Here is a 22,550-nt window from a genome sequence, read left to right on the forward strand (position 1 = left end):
AGATTGTGGGCAAGGGGGGATTCAGGTCAGAATGTTATTTTCATAAAAGTAAATGAAACTAGAGGAAAGGAGGTGAGGGATTATATGGTTAAAATAAGATGATAAATAATAGATAAAAGTTGATGGATATCATACTTAATATGCCCTTTCTGTGTAGCAGATAAAAAGTATCTGCTGCATGGAGATGGGATAAGGGGAAGCTTTAGGAAAAAGTGGTTGAACAACAACAAAAGTTTGAGATTTTGGAAAAGTAGCAGTAGACAATCAAGAAGTTTCTATTTAAGCACCTAAAACAGATGGCAGATCAAAGTTGAGGGTACTGCTGAGTGTGAAGACTACAGATATATTTGTAAAGCCATAAAAAATGTTGGGATTTCCACCACCCGTGGTCAGTAACTGTAAAAAGAACAGAGAAAACACATGATCTGAACAATCCAAACATAACTATATGCATCATAGGGTATGATAGAAGTGTGACAACTAAGTTTTGATTAGTTATAGAAGGACAAAAACTTTTTGCAAGAAGAAACTAACAGTAATCTAGTGCATTTTAAACAGTGTAAAATAGTATTTGCATTTTATATACAAGATCTAAGTCACAATTCAAAATAATGCTTTTTATTTTTTTTTTCCCCTCAACTACTGAACATGAAAAAAACTTAGCTTCAGAAAAGTTAATTAAGTGTCTTGGTAAAGATCAATGAACAGATATGGGATCATATACAAGTCCTTGAACTCAAACAGCCTATTTTCCTGTCAAAACAAATTGTCTCCTCAGGAGAAAACAAAAACAAAACAAAAACAAAACAAAACAAAACAAAAAAAACACTGATTTGGGCTCCAAAAATGAAATGTAGATTGATTTGGAAAGTGAGAGAATTAGAAGGAAAACTCAGTATACCAAGATGACGATGGGGTTCTTGGCATCTTTGTGGGTGTGATTTGCTACAGTGCAATGACTGTGATATTTGTAGGAGTTGAGATAATCAAAGAATTTGAAGTGAGACTTTAAAATGGTGATGATAGGATTTGCAATGGAAAAAAAGGATTACAAGCCAGGTGTTGGATCTATCAGTTAATGATGAGGAACCAAGAAGAGGGTAAATGACAATGATGAAAGGAACAGCAAATCTGATATGAGGTGGCATGAAGCTGAAAGAAGATTTTGAAAGCTATGGCTAAAACAATAAATTGGTTAGGTGCAATTGTTCGCTAAGAGCAAGCAATAATGACCACATGTCATGTGAGAGTTACATGACAGAATGAGTAACTTTTGCTATAATAAGCTACAGAAGAAGAGGAAGCCTAAGAATCACTTAGGTTTCACAATATTAAAGGGGAAAAAAAAAAAAAAGAGGAAGTATTCTATGGTAGACTATCACATATGGCTGCAGCAATATCTCCAACTATATATGGTCTTCTAGAACCTTTGCTCTACCTTTCAACCTGAGAGGACTTTTATAACATCTTCAACAAAAAGAATGTAGAAAGAATTATTTTATGTCACTTCTGAGGATAGGTCATAAAAGATGATACAGCTTATTCTTCTCTCCAGAGGCTGGTTGTGGAATTCTGGTTGTGAAAGCTAATGTCATGCACAGAGGGTACATGTAAGTATCCCATCCCATAGCACCAGCTAACATTTCTGTCAAGAGCCAGTCACCTGCTAGAACTGTGAAATGCTAGGTGAATATTATAAACAATTTTCAGACGATTCTAGTACCCAGCCTTTGAGCCGCTCCTAACAGAAATTATCAAAGCAAAGATAAAAGCAAACTGCTGATTCATGACCAAAAATAAATGTTGTCATTGGTTTAAGCCACTAAGTTTAGGGTTACTTTGTTACACAACAATAAATAACCAGTAAAACTCTGTGAGGTAGTTGAAGATGTAAGAGCATAAGAATTAAAAGTGCTGAAAGGGTTTGAAGCAAGTAGTAGAGGAGGAAAAATAAAGAAAGGGCTCCTGAGAATCTAAAAAACCCACAAAAAACAAAAACAAAACACCAGGGAAAAAAGAGACTTGTTTTTTGGCTGAGGATGAGAACATAAAAGGCATAGGGAAGGAAATATGCTTGTGATTATAGACTAGAAAACCAGGAATTCCTGGAAAACCCAAGATTATAGAGGGGTTAAATTTATGTATATTGTGTTCAAAATGTTTTGAGAGGCAAAAGACATTCATTTGAAAACAATTTTACATTTAATTAATGATATGTAGCCAGACACTGAATTTTCTATAAGCAAATGCTGAAAAGAATAAGTCGCTATTTTGAGAGTAACATTTCAGATTTAATCAGAAGTTTACTGGTGTTTGAAAATAAAGTTACATGATGTATGTTGTTCTACCTTACCTAAAGGTAGACTAATTTATAAATTTCAGTCCTCCCTGTCATACACACACCTCCCAGTTATCATCTTTTCATAAACTAATTTAATTTATTCAAATATTGTGACCTAGACTCAGAAGAGAATAATTAAAGACTATTATAGAAATGATTATATGAATTCAGTGAGCTAAAATTGTTGTTTGCTCTGTAGTTCTCACCATATCAAATGAAATTCTTCATTATACAAATATAATGCCTATTACATGAGTAATAATGATTACGGGACAATTTTAAGGGGAAAGATATTACAGCTGCTATCTTGTAAGAGCATTTGGTTCACAAAAGCAGTCATGATGGCATTAGGAAACTTTAGTTCCTTATAACACTGCAGCTGAAGTGAAACCTCAGTCTTTAAATACCAATTAGTGGGCTTATCTGCCATGATGCATACTGTTTAGATTCTGTTAGAAAACAGGTAAACTCTATGAAAAGTGCTCCTTAAAGAATTTAAGTTCAGGTATATCCAGTGTAGGGGCCAAGGGCAGACCTCCTCAAAATGTACCACTTTTGCATATTGAGTATTTTGAATTAAAAGTTAGTTAAGAAACAGCTACTGCAAGAAAAACACTCTGATCTCCCTTTATCTCCAATAGGGAGGAAATAAATCTTCCATGTGAAATGTACCTTCCCTGTACGAGGATGTAATGAGACAATCTTACCACCAGAGATAGGAAATTCAGAGCCAAAAAGGCTGTATAAACTACCTTTGTTAAACTACCCTTGCTAATTTACCACCTCAGCCCAAGTTCTGTTAAAAATTCCTTATTAATTGAAGCTCCCAAACTAAGTTTTTTTGTTCTGCGAATTTCTTACAAATTTATCGTCTGTTTGTCTCAAAAGTATAAAAACTGCCTGCCTTGATCATTTCTTCAAATCTCAATTCCATTATTCGGCCTTCTCCACATAATTCAACTTTTCTCTCTTTCTCCTATTGATCTTTCTCATGCCCAATCAATTCTTAAATCAGCTAGAAGAATTTTGAAAGGTAGAGAAAAATTCTTCTCCCCAACACCATTATATCAGGTATAGCCATCTAAATGGATCTGTCATAGATAGGTAGACACAGATGCCAATGGAATCAAATCTAATGCATAAGTGACAGAAAAATTAATTACTTTCTTTCCAAACTTACTCAATTGACATCTCTCAAAATGTACATCTTAATTTCTTATTTTATACTATTTTAAAGTCACTCTTTAGCTTGATAAAGAATCCCACTGAATTGCAGCACAATTTGGTATTAAAACATATCAATCATTTTCAAATATTTGTCTTGAATCAGGAAATGCTCATTTGGGGGCCATTTTTAAAAATGCTCCTGAATATGTATGCAGTTAATAAAGTTGTTAAGGTAAGCCTGATCATAATGAAGAAGGTTGTAAAAAATTGGAATTTTTGATTACTGTAATCAAATCAACAAATTAAAGAAACCAAACATGAACATATTATTGAAAGGGATGTTTATAATGATATGTTAGTAAGTCTTATATTGGAATTTCATAGCTAGCACCTAAAAATGTAATATCATTGAGTATAAATAGACAAAATAGAATAACAAAATTACCTATTGGATAAAACATTCTGTAAGTTCAACTTTCTAGATTTTCATTTTCAAGTTTTTTTCACTAAATAAAAGTTGAAGCCATGTGTTAAAAAATGTTCCTGTATCTAAAAGATAAGTTTATGGCTCTTCCCCATAAAACACATTTCAAAGTCCCAAGATGGAGTAATTAGAGAGTTTCTGCATGGATTTCTATAAATTGTCACACCTGTTTACTTGAACAAAGAATTAAAACATGCAGACTTCAACAGAATTCAAGAACTCATTAAAAGACTTACACTGCACCAGCAGAAAATACTTAATATAGAAAAAGCATCAGTCATTTTCAAGCAGTCATCAAGTGATTTTTAAATCACTGGAACTGACAAATCAGAAGTGAAAAATTATCACAATTATATGGGCAGTATTATTGCAATGTATAGAACATCTGTCACTAATGAGAACCAATTCAACATTCTACAAGGGGAGGCAGTAGTACATTCAATATTAGAAGGCTAAAAGTGGCTTTTATACTTTTTTCAGTTTAACAACAATTCAATCCCACAATTTTCATAGTTGGTATAAAAACTGAACACATTATGAGTCAAAGATAAGCAGAGAGTCACATTATCCACATGGCCATGCATAGCAAGACTATATCTTTCATTTTTAAGAGATGATATATTTGTATTTTTTTTTTCAGTGTCCTAACAAAACACATAGCAAAAACATTGATACTTTTCTTTCTATATATGACAAGAGTGTATAATACTCAAATATAACCCTGTGACTCCAGATTGAAAAAAAGTTTGCTTCACATCTATTCTAAAGTATGTCTGTCAGAAGAGAATCATAATATTTTGAATTCCTTTAAGATTAAGAATAGCCTCCTGTCTCTTACTTTCTTCATTATGAAACATTTATTCAATACCTTATATGTGCTGCAAGATGGGGCTGTAAATTTGACTAGATTGCAGTCCTTGCTGTGAAGGAATTTGTAAATCAGTAGAAGGAATAAAAGAGTGAATTTTGGAGAAGTAAAGGAAAGGAAAGGGAACTTCCATTCCAAAGAAGGTAAAAAATATGAGCAACAGCAGGGAAAATGTGAATGTTTATGATTTATTCATCGGACCATCACTAGAACCATTTGATTACAGGAGATGATTGGTTTAGAAATAGATTAATAAAAATAGATAGAAGACAATTGTATAAATACTGAATTGCTAGGAAAAAAATAAAAGGAGACCAGGTTTGACTGTATTAATAAAATAGAAGAAATAAACATTTAAGGGAGAGTTATGTCAAACAATAGCAAAAGTAGCAACAACTAAAATTAAGTGAATACTTATTGTGTGTCTGTGATTTTACCAAGTACTTTACATGAATTATTTCATTAGTCCTCAGGAAAAACAAACAAACAAACAAACAAACAAAGAGAAGAGTATTTCAATTCTCATAATTTTACAGATCAGAAATTTAAAATTTAGAAAGCTTAAATAATATTCTAAAGATCAGAAAGCTAGGGAATTATAGAGATGGCCTTGGAACACAAGTCTGCCTAACTCCAATGGCAATCTATATTAACCACATCTATGCTGTGTTTCTTATCTCCTTTATTCTACACAGCGAGTAGGGAAGGAACATTACATTTCTTTCATACCATAGATGACATAATAAAAAATTACATGAATAAAATTTATATATCATTATTATGGAATCTAATAACCAAACTTATTTAACTCTCAATTCCATCTTTCTACCATGTAATATATGCAAAGGGAAAGTGATTAGAATCTTTTGAGAAAGAAAGTATTATTTAAAAAAGACATATTTAGAAAATTAAGTTGGTTGTACCAGGTAAAATTATTTGGGCAGGACATAATACATTTATCATAGCTACTCAATTGTCTTCCTTTAGAAGTTCAACTTCTTGACAGGGATCAATTTACCAAAGCTGCCTCATCTATAGTTGTGAATTTAATTTAAAAAATATTTACCATCAGGTGCCTGGGAAGCTCAGTTGTTTAAGCATTGGCCTTTGGCTCAGGTCTGGGATCCAGTCCCTCACTGGACTCCCTGCACAGTGGGGAGTCTGCTCTTCCCCCTGCCCCTCCCCTTGCCTGTGCATGTGCGGTCGCGCGCGCTCTCTCTCTCCCTCTCTCAAACAAATAAATAAAATCTTTTAAAAAAATTTACCATGATATGTTAACTGAACTCAGTATCACTTTGCCAAAAATTGATCATATGTCCACTTATATATGCTTGATGCCTAAAATGACCCATACCTACCTGGAGGTCCCTGTTTAAGGTAAAAACATCCTGTTTAGGGTCCCTGCAAAGTTACCTGTTTCAACGTAAACAGAGGAAAGTTCTAGAGATTAAAAAAAAAAAAAAGACAAAAAAAAAAAAAGAACAAGAGAGTGCACGAGAGAAATATTGACATTGGTGATTGTGTTACTTTGCATTACTGTGAATAGCTTTTTTCAGATGAACTTTCTCACAGAAAACTATAAAACTGTATTAAAGCACACAAATTCTCTTCACAAGAAAAAAATAATTGTACCTATGTATGGTGATGGAAGTTAACTAGACTTATTGTGGTGATCATTTAACAATATATACAAATATCAAATCATTATGTTGAACACCTGAAACTAATATAATGTTATATGTCAATTATATCTCTATTTAAAAATATTAAACACACACACACACTATACCAAGTCCTTGAAGAATGAACAAAACCAGCCAGAATTAGAAAGCATCAGTAAACAAAACAAACAAAATCAACTGAAATTAATTTGAAGAAAAGATATAGGGAGAAAAATAATTGCACTAAAATGAATAGTGTCAGAGCAGCAAGTAGGAAAATAAGAAGGTATCTACCAAATGTGTAATTGTAGAAGAAAAGGAGAGGGAGATTGTGGCAGTAAAAAATTATTTAAAATAATGGTCTAAAACTTTCCAAACATAGTGAAAAACATTAGCTTACAAATCCGAGAAGTTTGATAATCTCCAGGTAGGACAAATACAAAGAAAATCACTGCTATGCAGGGTAAAGTCAATAACCAAAATATAAAATTACTAAATCAGAGAAAAAAAACCAGACATATCCATAGGGAAAAATAATGCAAACGATAACTAACTTCATATGAGACATAATGAATGCCAAAAGACAGTATTATTAAGTCAATGAATTGTCTCTATATTCGAAGAAAAAATGAATAAATTAAATTCAAATCAATCAAGAAAGACAACTTAAAAATGGCAAAGCAAGTAAGCCTTGCTAGTTCTCCAGATCTATAGGATCCTATGGGTCTATACAACTATACACTGACATTGCCTCACCGTTAAATATTTAATTAACTTTTCACTGAACAGACCAGAGAAGCAACATTACACACTAGCTTAAGACAATAATATCACTGGAGTAAAACCATCCAAGTTATAATTCTATTTCCACCATTTTCTCAAAAGGTTAAATAGGGATGAGATTAATTATTTTGTGGAATAGTTTTCTAGTAAAAAGCAAGGCACATGATAAACTGTAATTAACTAATCTATTTATTCAATAGTAATGAAAAGGCATTCAAAGTGTCACAACATATATGTTTTATAACTTTAACTACATTATATACTTTATTGAGCATTCAAGTCCTTTCATTTGTAATCAATTTATGTTCTCTTTATTAATACAAGAAATAAAAAATTTCATGACCATCCTGAGATCCTGTAATTATCAATAATTACTATTTACAAAGTGAATAATATATACTAGATGTTGAGCGGACACATGAATTGTCCAGAGAATTTACAGTGGGATGGGGAATGGTTAAATTCATAGTTCTGTCAATCAAAGGAGGATTATCACAATAGAAGGAAGACTATCAGAAGGTGCAAAGTGAGCTTCAGTTCATTATCAGGATGAGTGTAAGTAGTAAAGGAAATCATTCATGTTAGTAATTAGATACAGAACCTTTGCTTTTCAGTGTTATGTTACCGTGGATTATGCTGTGTTTGGAACAACAGGTCACCATCAATGCTGATAATGATCACAGTGACCAGAGAATCAAGAAAATACCACAGAATGAAGTTTGACATTGTAAAAATAATAATTATCTATAGTAAAGTACATGAACTCTTTCCTAGTCAACACCTAAAAAATTATGTACATCATTAAATGTGTTAAATTAACTTGTGTAAATATTTGCCGTAATTTTAACTCCAAATTTTATGCATGCTAAGCCTCAGAGTTGAGTGTACAGGTATAGTGCTAATCAGCTCATGTAATATGATTAGTAACTATTCATAATATTTCACAGATTATGCTTATAAAAATAAGGACTAGTTCAATTCTCTACATGGCAGGGGGTTAGAACCAAGGTCAAACTGAAAGATTAATTTCCCAACCTTTATCAGAATTGAATTTCAAATAGGATTAAAGTTCAATTATTAAAAATGAAAAAAAAAAGTTGTATCTGACTTAGCTCCTGCTAGCTTTCCTTTCCATGAACAAAATAATATGTTCCATAAATTCTACCTCCTGATAGGGGCTTTGAAAATGGAGAAACCTACTTTGTATTGGAAAATATTCTGCCCACCTTCTGATTTAAACTACTAACAAAATGTCTTACAGTATGTGTCACTACGCAGATTAGACCTCCTGTTATTTGAGGTCATCACATCCTAAAAAATAGATTATTCCTCCAATGCCATGCCATGGTGTCTTTAAATCATTTGTCTTGGGTACAGAGATCCCAGCTTGCCTTGCAAATAAACTTTTTTGAATCTTGAAACTAAAATTATTTTTTCTAGCTATAAATTAGTCCTAAACTAAGACTGAAGTTTATTTTCTGATGATCACTTGTTCTTATATCAAACTCATATTTTAAAAGTGTGAAAGTAAGTCAGGAACTGACCATCTACAGAATGAGAATTTTAATGGTTTATTCATTGCTCAAAAAGACACAGTAAATTCTTTTCAATAAACCTTATAAAGTTATAAAATTAGAGCAAATCACTTTATAATAGACACATAAATCATATATAACATTTCAAATTTAGAATTACAATGAAGAATATAATTTCATAGTTTTTATTAGACCTTTATTAATTCTACTTTTATAATGTCTGATATTGCAGTCTGACCTCACAGTTAATTATTCTTATTCATACTCTTTCATAATATTTGAGCTGTCTTAAAATTTAGGAATATCTATTTTCATAAAAGATAACTAACATTAAAATAGGATTGGTGTGCTCTATACCTTATATCTTTGCAGTCTTGATTTAAATTGATTGAAGATTGATAGATACACATATACATATATACATACACACGCACATATGTACTATATAAGCTTTAAAAAAGCGATGTTTCCTCTACATTTTTGGCTGTGGCTTTAAGTCACAGAATAATGCAATAAATAGGTACTAAAAAATAACCCAATCTATAATAGCTACTAGATCTTCTAATAATCATCCTAGTTTGTCCATGATAGCAGCAGTTTATGCTCACGGAGTGTAAGACAGAATATTGCTAAGTTATCAATTCTCCCCAACTACCAAACGATCATTTGTCCTGGATTTCTAACTAAGTACCATTATTCATACTTACATTAAAATAAACAGGGGTGTGTTTGATAGATCTCCACTTTGTACTTTAAATTCTGCCATGGTCTTTTCTAAGTGTGTTAGAAATACGTAGGCAATATATTATGTAACATGAGGATAAATTAGCAAGTTATCAAATGATAACCTACTTCTCTTTTCTCAGTCCTTTCCAGATGCAAAGAATATTATATCTCTCACTTAAGGATAGCTTGCAGGATTTTGAAGACCCAAGAAGCCACAAATAACTGACTCTCTTCTTTCAGTAGATAGGAGGAGAAGGATCTGATAATGCTGCCCTATGAGCACAAAGCTTCCTGATTGCAAATAAGCTGGGTCAGTGGGAACCACAGGAAATTATGACTTATGTCTGTGTTTTATACGAGAGACAAACAGAGACGAAGCAGTTCTGTCATAGAGTGTATAGAGAGTTGTCTATATGTTCTTGGTATAGAAGTTTGGTCCTACCATTGGTCATGGGTACGGTATAAATTGCGGGTTGATAAACTGTAACTCTAAGCCAAATATGATCTTCCACCTATTTTTGTAAATAAAGTTTTATGGGAGCAAACCAAATTCACTCATTTACATATTGTCTATGGCTTCTTTCACACTACAATAACAGAGTTGAGTTATTGCAATAGAGCTCATATGGCTCAGAAAGTCTAAAATATTTACTATCTGATCCTTTACAGAAAAGAAGTTTACAAGTCCCTGGCATAAATATATATTATTTACATATTTTGTTTTGTGCTGATGTTTATTTCTTATTTTATAATAAATACTTGAAATGCAAAAAGATAAAAAGCAATTTATATTTTTAATTTAAAAGTTTCAAATTTATGTTTATCTGGAAAGTTGATAATTAATATGCAGTTTGCCCCTATACTATGTCACTGTTAATGATCCACCACAGATCCACCACTGCTATCATTGACTATATGAAAACCAGAAGATACACATTAGTTGAAGAACCATCAGCATCTATTTTCAATGTTAGTAATTATCTTAAAATACTGCCTGCCATGATGAATTAGGTGCAGATGGAGAGTTATTCTTATATATTACTCTGTGAAGCATGTCTTTTCATTTACACCAAGTGACTGCCCCAAAATGATTTCCCTCATTTTCTATTGCAAATTTCTCTGTACATATATGTAAAATGATAGTTATATAAATGTGTCAGCTGAATTAAGACAATAACTTCACACACAGTAAAAAGATGCAAGCTGCTTGATATTAGTAAAATTAGAGGCTTTAAATAAATCATCAGTTAATTTCAATAATGGTCTGATTTTTCCATCCAATTAACTGAATTAAAATAAAGTTTCGCAAGTTTATTTTGTTCAATGCAAGATACATAATGATATTAGGAATGCTTTTGAAAATTCAGTTAAGTTGTTCAAAGATAAAGTTATTTGTTCTTAAGTTAAAATTTTAAATAAAACTTTTGTTAAGTATATCATGATATATACATTGTTTTGATTAAGTTGAGAAAAGGATGGAATTAAGTTGAAAAAAGGATGAGAAAGAAATATGCTTGGAATTTATTGTAGTGCACACATAATTCATATTTTAATCCAAACTAGTGATATTCACATAATTGAAATAGAATCCATAGTTGCAAATTTTACAAATAACTTTAAATAGTCACAGGACAACAATTTTTTTTTTTTTTTTTGACAGAGCTGATAGGCGGGGGGAAAACGTGTAACATGGCAGAATGTGCTTTCTTTTGCTGCCATCCATTAACATTTGGATTTTAGAAATGTTTAAGCTTCTGACAAGTGATTGAAAATAAATCCAATGTCACAATGACATTTTAGTGAAAGAATCCTCTAAATTTTGGTCTATTTTGTTCAAAACCAGTAACAAGCATTTAATCAAACAACTTAATAAATCAAGCACACGAAAAATCAGTTTTTGAAAGTTTTAGTGAGTAGTCCTTATTTTTAAAAAGACATTAAAATGTATTCTAGCATAACACAACAGAGACACTGAACATATTCAATAAGTTCAAAAGTGTATAATATTATAAATACTATAATTTTGCTCTGGAATAACTGGACTTGTGGGAAGCAATATTTGAGAAGGAGCCTATATTTTATGGATAAAGTTGTGTACCAGAACATAATGGAAATAAATTGAGAAGCCCTATAACTTTGCATCACCTAAGCTTAGCCAAACATTCAAAGGAATCATATGTGAAGATCATTTATTTCATACGGTTTTTCTTTGAAAATGTCTGTCAAAGAAAATAATACTAAACAGAATAAAAATATGGCTGCTATGAAAAAACCTGTTTTATGTATTTTATACAAAAAACTGAATTGCGACTACATTCCATTTAGCAGATTTCTTTTGAGATTAACAGGAACCTCAACAGTTCAGTGAAAATGTCCTCGATTACGAATGGCATAGTTAGGAGTCAAGTGAAGACATTAACAATTTCAAATTTATTAATCAGAAATGCATCTTTGAAGAGAGTATAACTTTATAAAAAATTAAAATAATTAGACCACATTAAAACATATTCATTCTTCAGAAAACTATTAGCAACATATTATTTAGAGATAAATATGGCTAAACACAGTTTCTGCTTCTACTGTTTTGTAATGTTCAGATAATCAATAAAAAGCATATTTTAAACTTTGGTTTATAGAGATCAAAGATCAAATTATAATTATCTTCTTTGAAAATAATTTTATTAAAAATAATTTTTGAATAGGTCTACTTTATGTGTCTGCTTATTTAATTAAAACAATGTGCTCTTCAATAAATAAATATTTCAAATATTATATAACTGTAACTGTTTTTAGCTACCTCTTTTGCTCAAAAAAGTCATGGTTTGGAAGATAAATTATATGGTTTTCATACATATTCAGGATACAGTAAAATACCATATAAATCTTTCAACTCATAACCTCTCTCAAGGAAAGAGAAGACTGGAGGGATAAAAGATCTGAAAAGATTTTTTTTTTTAAAGACAATTATTGGAATCCTTATTGCCTGCATTGCCACCAAACCTTCTTACTGTGGGACAGTGATTAATGTATTCTACCAAAATTTCAAATCTCCCTCAGTGGAGTCACGTGGAAGGACCTGCAAGAGAAGCACTAAGAGATATCGCCATTCTCTGTTATTTGGAAGACATGCATCTTTTTGTTGTACTCCCACAAAAGGAGTCTGTAGGTGTCTTCTAATTGTGGCTGGAGACACCACTGCTTAAAGACATTTTGAAGAGAGACAGATATACTCATAGATAATGAGTTATATTTCCCAGAAAATGGGAAACTGTAGAAGAGTTTAAAGATGAGACTGGAATGGTTTAAACGTATTTTCATTAAACATTTAATCAATAGTTAAGAACATACTGGCTTAAACAGTGACATCATTCCACATCTTTAAAGTCATTTGAGAAGAAATAAAACATTTTTACTCTTCATAAAAGGGGATTTGTCTGTAATGACATGTTACATAAGGAAATAACTTAGATATAATTATGCAAAGTATGTGCAAAATGTGCAAAATTATGCAAATTGTGTGCACTATGTCTAAAAATATTTTAGAACTTATGAACAAAATATATTTTATCATGGTGAAAAAACTTGCCAACTGGTGTCCAAAACTCGTCTTATATTACGGAATATTTAGCAGGATCATTTAATTGCTAACCAAACTGATTAAACATATTCCTAAAACATATTCAGAGTGTACAAACTCTAAAATTGCATTTTTCAGTAATTAATGAAACATTTCAAATTTAATGTGAAGCAAATAAGACAAAAAATTAATGATTTGTATGCATGCATATATACATATATACATGTGCATTTTTTACCTGAAAATGGCTCACCACATTCACAGATGAGATTATTTATAGTAATACTGCCACAATTCCTATGGAAACAGATATGTGGTTGACACTGGCCAATAATTTCTGAACAATTCATGCCTATTCAAATGAAAGAAAATTAATGTTTCAATTAGATTAAAAATATTTACATTGTATATAGTTAACTATGGTCATTAATTTTCCCCCAATTGTTTAATAATGAAGACTAAAATTTTGTCAAAATGTAACTCTAATTAAGAAAAAAGGGGCATCTGGGTGGCTCAGTCTGTTAAGTGACCCACTCTTGATTTAGGCTCAGGTCATGATCTCAGGGTCATGGAACTAAGCTCTGCACTGAGCTTGTGCTCAGCACAGAGTCTGCTTGAAATTCCCTTCCTTCCCCTCTTCCCTTCCCCCTGCTCCCATCCTATAAATAAATAAATGAATAAATAAATAAATAAATAAATAAATAAATAAATAAATAAATACATAATCTTAAAAAAAGAAATAAAACTCTATGATGAGGTATTTAAATTGAAACAAAGATTAATTTCAATAAGCTTGATATCTTCAGTAAGCTTTTTCCATCTTCTGACCCACACTACAGTATTCAAATATTTTTGATTGTTGATATTTGAACTTTAGTTGATTTTCATGATAATTTGAATTTGTTAATCATGTTTTGACAGATAATATTAATTTATGTATATGTCAGTTCTTCAACATACAGTGCTATCCCTGCAGTGCTAATTTACAAAGTGACATATTCAAAAGTATATTGTGTCTTAGCCCTATCACTTAGACAAAGTGATAATTCAAAAGAGAAAAATGTGAAAAATTGACACAATCTGAAGAAAAACCAGGACATAAAGTTTTAGTCAAGCAAGTTGAATAAATTCTAGAGATCTGTTATACAACACTGCATGTACTATCAACAATTTTATATTGTATGCTTAAATATTAAATAAGAGGGTAGATATCATATTAAGTGTTCTTTCCACAGTAAATAAAATAAAATAATAAAATAAAATAAAATAAAATAATAAAATAAAATCTGAAATTATGGGGGGGTGAGAAAAGGCTACTTTGATTCTCAGAAGTTATGCACCAACTTCTAAACTCTACATTTTCTTGCCCTATCTATTCTACCAAGTTTCCAAATCTCACTAATACAAACTATCGTGGTCCTACAACATCACATACCATAATCTTTCACAGCATATTTTTTTGTGCAGTTAATTAACTCATAATATCCTTTGTAGAGGAATGTGCCTACAAAATTCCAGGGCATTGGAAACAGACACACGTTACTATAAAACAGTTGCCCATAATTTAGTAATAGGCCAGCCACCCCTCCATTTTAATTGAATTCTTAATTTAATTTGTAAGCAGTTTTGCCATTATCATTGATTCCTTTCTAATTCTTTATAGACTGACAGCCCTGCCTCAATAATATAGAACTCTTCTTCCTTCTTTTACCTCCAAACAACCCCAAAACAATAAAAATTTAAGTAAATATAATATGTGCCAAATATTTCCATGTACAAAAACTAAATTAATAAGAGAATGTCCAATAGGTCATATCCTATTTCAATCTTAGTGTAATGGGCTATAAATGAGAGCCCTCAAAACTCATATCTGAAATACTAACTTCCAGGACCTCATAGTGTGACCATATTTGGAAACAGAATCTTTAGAGAGGTAATACAGATTAAATGAGGCCATTAGGGTGGGTCTTAATCTAATGTGACTGATGTCCTTATAAGAAGAAAATTTTTGGACATACAGACACATACAGAGGGAAGACACAGGGAGAACATGGCTATCTATAGACCAAGGAGTGAGGCCTCAGAAGAAACCAATCTTGCTTACATTTTACTTTGGTCTCTAACATTTAGCCTCTAGAATGTGAGAAAATAAATTTCTGTTGTTGAAGCCACTCAAACTATGGTACTTTGTTATGGCATCACTAGCAAATTAATACAGTTAATATTCTCAATTTCTTTAGTAATTCTACATATTTCTGTATTGTCTGAGATTTAAAATTGAAGCAATTATAATAAAGTGGCATTATGCTATATGGTTAGTATTATGGTATTTAACATTTAATTATTTAAATTATCTATGGCTGTGTTCCTAATAAATAAACAAATAAACATTGGGTAGAAACAAACACCTGTATGCAACCAAGATAAAATCATTGAAACAGCATTCTATGACATATGATTACATATGTGCCAATTAATATTCTGATAAATGGTAGAAATTTTCTGGCTAACTATAGTTTAAAATACTTTCGACAAACTAAATGTATGCTTTAGGATCTCTCAATTAAATTGCTTTTTCACTCACCCCAAATCAGCAATTTGACTGCTTTCACTTCTTTGCTGACCTGCCTTAATTTAATTTAATTTTTTAAAAGATTTTATTCATTTAATTATTTGAGAGAGTTAGAAAGCACGAGCAGGGGAAGGGGCAGAGGAAGAAGCAGACTCACCCCTGAGCAGGGAGCCTGCAGCAGGGCTAGATCCCAAGGTCCTGGGATCATGACCTGAGCAGAAAGCAGAGGTTTAACCAACTGAGCCTCCTAGACACCACATGACCTGTCTTAGTCTTAATTATCTGATAAACTCCAGGAAGAGTTGGGGTTACTTACATTTTTGTCCACCAATGCCAGTAAGAGTAAAATGAGAATTTGATCCCAATTATAGGCAGAGGATGTTCAGTGGATATTTCTGAGATTAACTTCTGAAAGGTCTTACTTAGTACTTCCCTATCACAGTCTAAAATTACTCTGAAAGATTGGCTTAGGTGAATTTTAGCGCCTGCAAGGGTGTATTGAGATATTTTATTATACAGTCTTCTTAAGTGTGTATAGTATAGTCTACCCAGGCGCACAGAAGAAGAACTTCAAGTCCCCTAAAGCCTGCCTGAAAAAATTTACAGTTGTACCTCTGAGCTTCATCTGTTTTATCATATCTACAGCTCACTCCCTTTCCTCTCTCTTGACCAAATGTACTACCAATCTGTTATTTGTTTTCCCATACTACCATTACAAACTGCATCAAGCAATTCACTTTGTTACATCATCCTTGTCTTATCCATTATCTTTGCAACTCTCTATGCCAGGTCTCTAAACTCCCAATAAAAGAAACACTTTCATAAGTTCCTATAGATTAAATTTTTCCCTATATTTCTCAATGTTTCTCTTCATTTCCCTCTGATGACCCAAATTCCCTAGTAAACTTTCAAGTAGTGATAGTTGATTTTCCTTTAAATCCTCACTTCAGGCTCAGGTAGTATAGTTTACATTGTTTTTAGATTGTTGGTTTCATCTACTCACCAAATGTCTTCTTTTTACCTTTCCTCATCATTGCCTCTCATTTAGTTTATTAATTACATCAAGTTCTTTCCTCCTTTCTACTATTATCTATTAATCACTTCATAAGGCCATACCAGCATCCATTAAGAACATGCTCTTGGGCACCTGGGTGGCTCAGTTGGTTAAACGACCTACTCTTGATTTTGGCTCAGGTCATGACCTCAAGGTCGTGAGACTGAGCCCCGCATTGGTCTCTGCACTGGGCATGGAGCCTGCTTAAGATTCTCTCTCTCTCTCCTCCTGCCCCTCCCCCCACAGGTCATGTGCATGTGAGCTTTCTCTCTCTCTCTCTCAAAAAACAAAACAAAACAAAACAAACAAACAAAAAACAACATTGCTCTTGGCTCACAATTATCTTTTCTTTTCCAATTCTGCCAAGCAACTTTATGCCTTCCCCACAGCCACACAGCCACATACCTCTTTATCTTCCTCCACTCAGATCCACACTTAATTCCTACATTATCACCCAGAACAGTTTCAACTAAATACCATAAGCTTGGAAATTTCATTCTATGACTAATACTATTCTGATAATTTTTAAAAAAATATATGAGACATTAAGAGTGAATTTTGAGAAAGATGTGAAAATAAGTATTTCAGGGTAAAACTATGTTTTTTAAAAAACCCTCTTATTTAAATAAGCAAAAAAAAATCATTTTAGAAAATGCCTGATAGGAATTTTGTTATATCCAGATTCCAAATTTAGCCCATTCTAAAAGATCTGTAAGATTTTTAGAAAGGTAGTTTGTTTTTTGGAAAGTAACAGTCTATGAACTCGGTTTATTTTCCTATTTTAATAGACTTTTTTTTTTTTGGTGTTGTTAAGATTTTATTTATTTATTTGTCAGAGAGAGAGAGAGAGAGAAAGAGGAAGGGAGAGCAGCAGGCAGAGGGAGAAGCAGGCTCCCCACTGAGCAATGAGCCCAATGTGGGACTGGATCCCAGGACACTGATCATGACCTAAGCTGAAGACAGAAACTTAACCAACTGAGCCACCAAGGCATCCTGGATTATGTTATTGAAAAAAAAAAAAAAAATCTTACCTGTAAATGGTCGGTGACAGATACATTCATATCCTTGCTTATTCCATTTTCCTCTTTTATTAATGCAAATGCCATTATTTTCACATGGCTTATAAGAACATGCATCAAGTTCCTGGCAGTATTTTCCACAAAATGGAGGCTGGCTATGGCAGCTATATGTCTTGCTCCAAACTTCAGTAAGACATTTGCCATGCCCAGAGCAAAATTCTGAACTCAGAGATTCCTGGCAGAACTGTTCTTTCACTGTCACATTTAGTTGTAGCCCCAGGTGACAAAACGATGGACCACTTGCTTTTACTGTGATAAAATAATGTGTCCCAACACTCAGCCACTGAGAATTAACAGTATGCATTCCTTTTAGTTTGCAACCAAAAAGTAACTGATCTTCAGTTGTGGTGTTTTGCAGACAGTCAATGAATGATGCTTCAGAAACATTCATCAAATTTATTTCTGGAGAATGAAGAGATGGTTCAGAAGAAATTGCAAGGATGTCTCCCAATTGAATTTGCAAAGGGCAAATCTGGGGAAAAACTTGATTGCCTGAAGTACTCATTTTAGTATTTACATCCCCAAACCAGCAATCTCCACAGAAGTCCATGCAGATGTTTTCTGTTAGTGTCCAATTCACTACATATGATAATGGCTGTATATGTCATTCTTTCACAAATTGCCATTTACATGTTGTTTTTCCATTTATAAATGTGGTGTGAAGAACCACTCAGCTCAGAAGCATAATTGATTTGTTAATCATTTTGGGCAATTGTATTTTATAGTCTGTCATGAAAGTGTCATAAAGAATCGCTGCAAAATGGATTTCAGCATTGCTGAAAATTTCCAAGCAGAGATTTTTCAAGGATCCTGGGGAACTGGCTTTTCTTCTAATCCCAAAATGCAAATGCATTTGTGACAGTGGATTTTGATCAACAGTAGAGTTCAACTGGTTTAAATATCCCTTTAAACATAGAAACATACATTGTTAGTGAAGTTTTTCCTAAGTTACTTAATGACATAGACAATTCTAAGCTGGTTTCTGTAAGAACTGTTCCACCACCATGTATGCACTTTCTTTGTGAAACAAGGCCAGAAAAAATGTGGTGAAGATATGCTGCATTTCATCCTGGCCTATAGAATTATGTGCTTCTGAAATGTTTTGGTTTTGTTACATAATTAAACCAGTAATTTACTGCAGTCTTTTGTATGTTCTCTTTACACCAAGCTTCAACAAAACTGAAATACAGGAGTAATCAAGATCCTTCTTTTATGGATGGCTTTAATTTTCTTCAGATATAAGTATTCCTCTTGATTAGGTTTAGAAAAACACTTCCAAAACACCATCCATAAAATAAGAACAAAAATGATTTAAATATAATGTTCATGTAATATTTTCATATAAATATAAGCTATAATGTACCTGTTAGTGACAAATCATGTTCCTCTAATCTAGGAGGTGGGAACTCCCAGATATACAAGATATTCTAGAAAATTCTTTCATGTAAACAAACTCAGAATGACACTTCACCCAACTTCTGCAGAGATGTGGGAGTATAGTAGGCAAAGAAGGAAAAAGAGTGTAAAATGGAATAATGAAAGGATGATAAATAGAAGTATATGGTACTGACTTCTCTTTCATCACTCACCACTGGTGAGAAGGGTGGGGAATAGGAATGGGATTAATTCTGTTCAGAAGGCATCATCACTCCCAGAGGCAAAACAAAACAAACAAAAAAACACAAAAAACAAAACCGAAACAAAACAAAACAGAGATTTTTGAGATTTAATATTGACCCAATTAAAAAAAAAAGTAACCACAACTCATTGAGGGTTTTCTCTGTGTAAATCAGTTCAGTACTTGATTAATAATAAAAACTACAGGGGCACCTTCGTGGCTCAGTTGGGTAAGCCTCCAACTCTTGATTTCGGCTCAGGTGATGATCTTAGCATCATGAGATCAACCCTTGAGTTCTTCTCAGCATGGAATTTGCTTGAGATTTTCTCTCCCTCTGCCTCTACCCCTCTCCCAACCTCCCCACTCATGCATGTGACCTCTCTCTCAAAATAAATAAAATCTTTAAAAAAGAACTGTAATCACCACAACAAAAGTTAAACTCTAAAAACAATACAACTGGTATAATGAAAAACATGCTCTTTTGATTGCAGTTATGTTATTTATTCATTCTACAGTTTAAGGTCACATGGGTTTTAATTCCCTTTAGACTCTTATATAGAGAAGAATATATAATATTAAATATGTTCATTTAAATAAATTAATATAGAAATATTAAATTAACATAGTAGTAATGAAGATTGAGTTAGACTATATAAGAATATGCAAGCCATACAGTAAATGATAGCTTTGTGTTTTGTTATTGTCCAATTTCACTCAGCAAGTAAGGGGCATGTCTTGAATTAAAATCCAGGTTTGTCAGATTCAAAATCCCACCGTTTTTTTGTTTGTTTGTTTGCTTTGTTTTTTAAAGATTTTCTTTATTTATTTATTTATTTATTTATTTATTTATTTATTTGACAGAGAAAGACAGCAAGAGAGGGAACACAAGCGAGGGGAGTGTGAGAAGAAGAAGCAGGCTTCCTGTCGAGCAGGGAGCCCCATGAGGGGCTTGATCCCAGGACGCTGGGATCGACACCTGAGCTGAAGGCAGAATCTTAATGGCTGAGCCACCCAGGTGCCCCAAAATCCCACCACTTTTAACTATACCTTGACTGTCAATTAAATATTGTTAAATGATTTATGTCATTATATGATGCAATTAATTTGTTAATTTGTAGCAAATATTTATGTTGTGTGATTTCTTTTTTTAAAAAGATTTATTTATTTTAGAGAGAGAGAGCACAGGGGTTAGGGGCAGAAGGAGAGGGAGAGAGAAACTTAAGCAGACTCCATGCTGAGCATGGAGTAGAGGAGGGGCATGATCTCAGGACGCTGAGATCATAACCTGAGCCAAAACCAAGGGTCGGACACTTAACCTTATGGCACCACCCAGGTGTCCCAAGTCCAATTTCTTAATCACCATTCTAGATCATGTAGAAATTAAATTTGGGGGCACCTGGGTGGCACAGTTGGTTAAGGGTCTGACTCTTGGTTTCAGCTCAGGTCATGATCCCAGGGTCCTAGGATCGAGCACCACCTCAGGCTCGCTGATCAGAGGAGAGGCTGCTTCTTCCTCTGCCACTCCCTCTGCTTGTGCTCTCTCTCTCAAATGGATAAATAAAATCTTTAAAAAAAAGAAACTAAATTTGAGTTGTAAATTTCCTCTTTTAAAATTCAGTTGTCAGTATTATAAATCTATAAAATATAAATGCATATAAGTAATATATTACCTTAAAATATGCATATGGAAAAGGTAAAATTATTACTTTCCTAGAATTAAAAGTTATAAATGATCATGTTCATTTCAAATATGTTAGTCATGACGTCTGAATATAAATGAATCTTGCTAAGATTTAAGAATACTTTAAACAAATATGTGTGATCCCAATCTATGTGCAAAGCAATATGCTAGGTACGAGGAATTCATCAGTGACCAAGTGAAATGAGATATCAATGTAAAAAAGTCAGAACTTAATGAGGAAAACAGAATTATTAGGCAAGCAACATCATTAATTATCAAAATAATAGTCTAGAGAACTATGAGAATATGCAGCAGGGACATTAATAGGACACAAGAGTAAGCTTGAACAGTAGAATGGAATCACCTGGGAAAACTGTCAAGGGAAGAGTATTCCAGAAGAAAATATCTATCTAAAGATTTGAGATGAATATGATATTGGATACTTCTGAATAAGTAAGAGAAGTTGGGCTTCTAAGTGTAGAGGAAAAATAAATCATGATAAAATATAAGCTCTTGATTTAGAGAGAGAGTATATCAAGAAGGGGCAGGCATTATCAACAAGGGCTTGCATTTTATCTGAGGGCAGTGGAGAACCTCTTAAAGATTTGATGTAAGAGATTAATAACAGGAAATTTTATTTTAATGACAGTTTATTTGAAGGGTGGGGGATGGCTTGGTGGACACAATTGGGAGAGTTGAGACATTTATGGAGGAGTCAGTAGCACTAACCTAGTGAAACAACAGTGATAGTTTGATTAATACAGAGGCAGTAGAAATATAACAACACTGGTGGAGTCCAGAAATATTTCAGTAGTAGAATTACAAGGTCTTTAAGGCTGCTAGCCTAACTAAGGAGAGAGAAAGAAATCCAGGAGGACCAGGTACAAAAACAGGATGGTAAGGGGTAAGGGTATGTCACAATCACTTAAATATATACCAAATTTGAAGTGTACTGGAGTGATTTCCTTGTAGAAGTATCCAGATTTCTGGTATATACAGATAAAAGAACAGGAGAGAAAACTGGGCTGGAGTTCTAAATCTGATTATATTAATCACATTTTTTAAAATATTTCAGTATGTATGTGAAGTTGTTGGAAGGTTGTTTCAAAATGAAAAAGACTTGATCTTATTTAAATCATGAGGAAAGTATACATAGGGAGATAATAAAGCAGTATGGAAGAAAATATATGCCAATGAATACAGTGCCGAGTAGGAGAAAATAAAAGTTTCTTGTAGATTATTAAGGTTGTGACTTTGGTGGAAGAAAGTTGAGGATTTTATCTTGTTGGATCTTCTATTTTCTTTGTAAAATAGGAGACAATTAGAGAAATGGTGAGTTTGAAAGAAAGAGAAGAATGGACAAGACGATGTGAACAGTGAGGAAAATGAAAGAGAATGTTCATT

At 32.8% G+C, this 22,550-nt stretch overlaps 1 protein-coding gene across 1 annotated transcript in view; it reads right to left on the reverse strand.

The window, feature by feature from the left end:
• EYS (eyes shut homolog) overlaps nucleotides 1-18,550 on the reverse strand; it is a 1,472,707-nt gene extending 1,454,157 nt beyond the window's left edge. Inside the window, 2 exon segments of the mRNA XM_044387239.3 lie at nucleotides 13,381-13,494; nucleotides 17,800-18,550. Of these exon segments, the coding sequence (XP_044243174.2) occupies nucleotides 13,381-13,494; nucleotides 17,800-18,550 (865 nt within the window).
• Nucleotides 18,551-22,550: the final 4,000 nt, after the last annotated feature.

This window comes from Ursus arctos, unplaced genomic scaffold (genome assembly GCF_023065955.2).
Source record: "Ursus arctos isolate Adak ecotype North America unplaced genomic scaffold, UrsArc2.0 scaffold_29, whole genome shotgun sequence".
Taxonomy (NCBI): Eukaryota; Metazoa; Chordata; class Mammalia; order Carnivora; family Ursidae; genus Ursus; species Ursus arctos.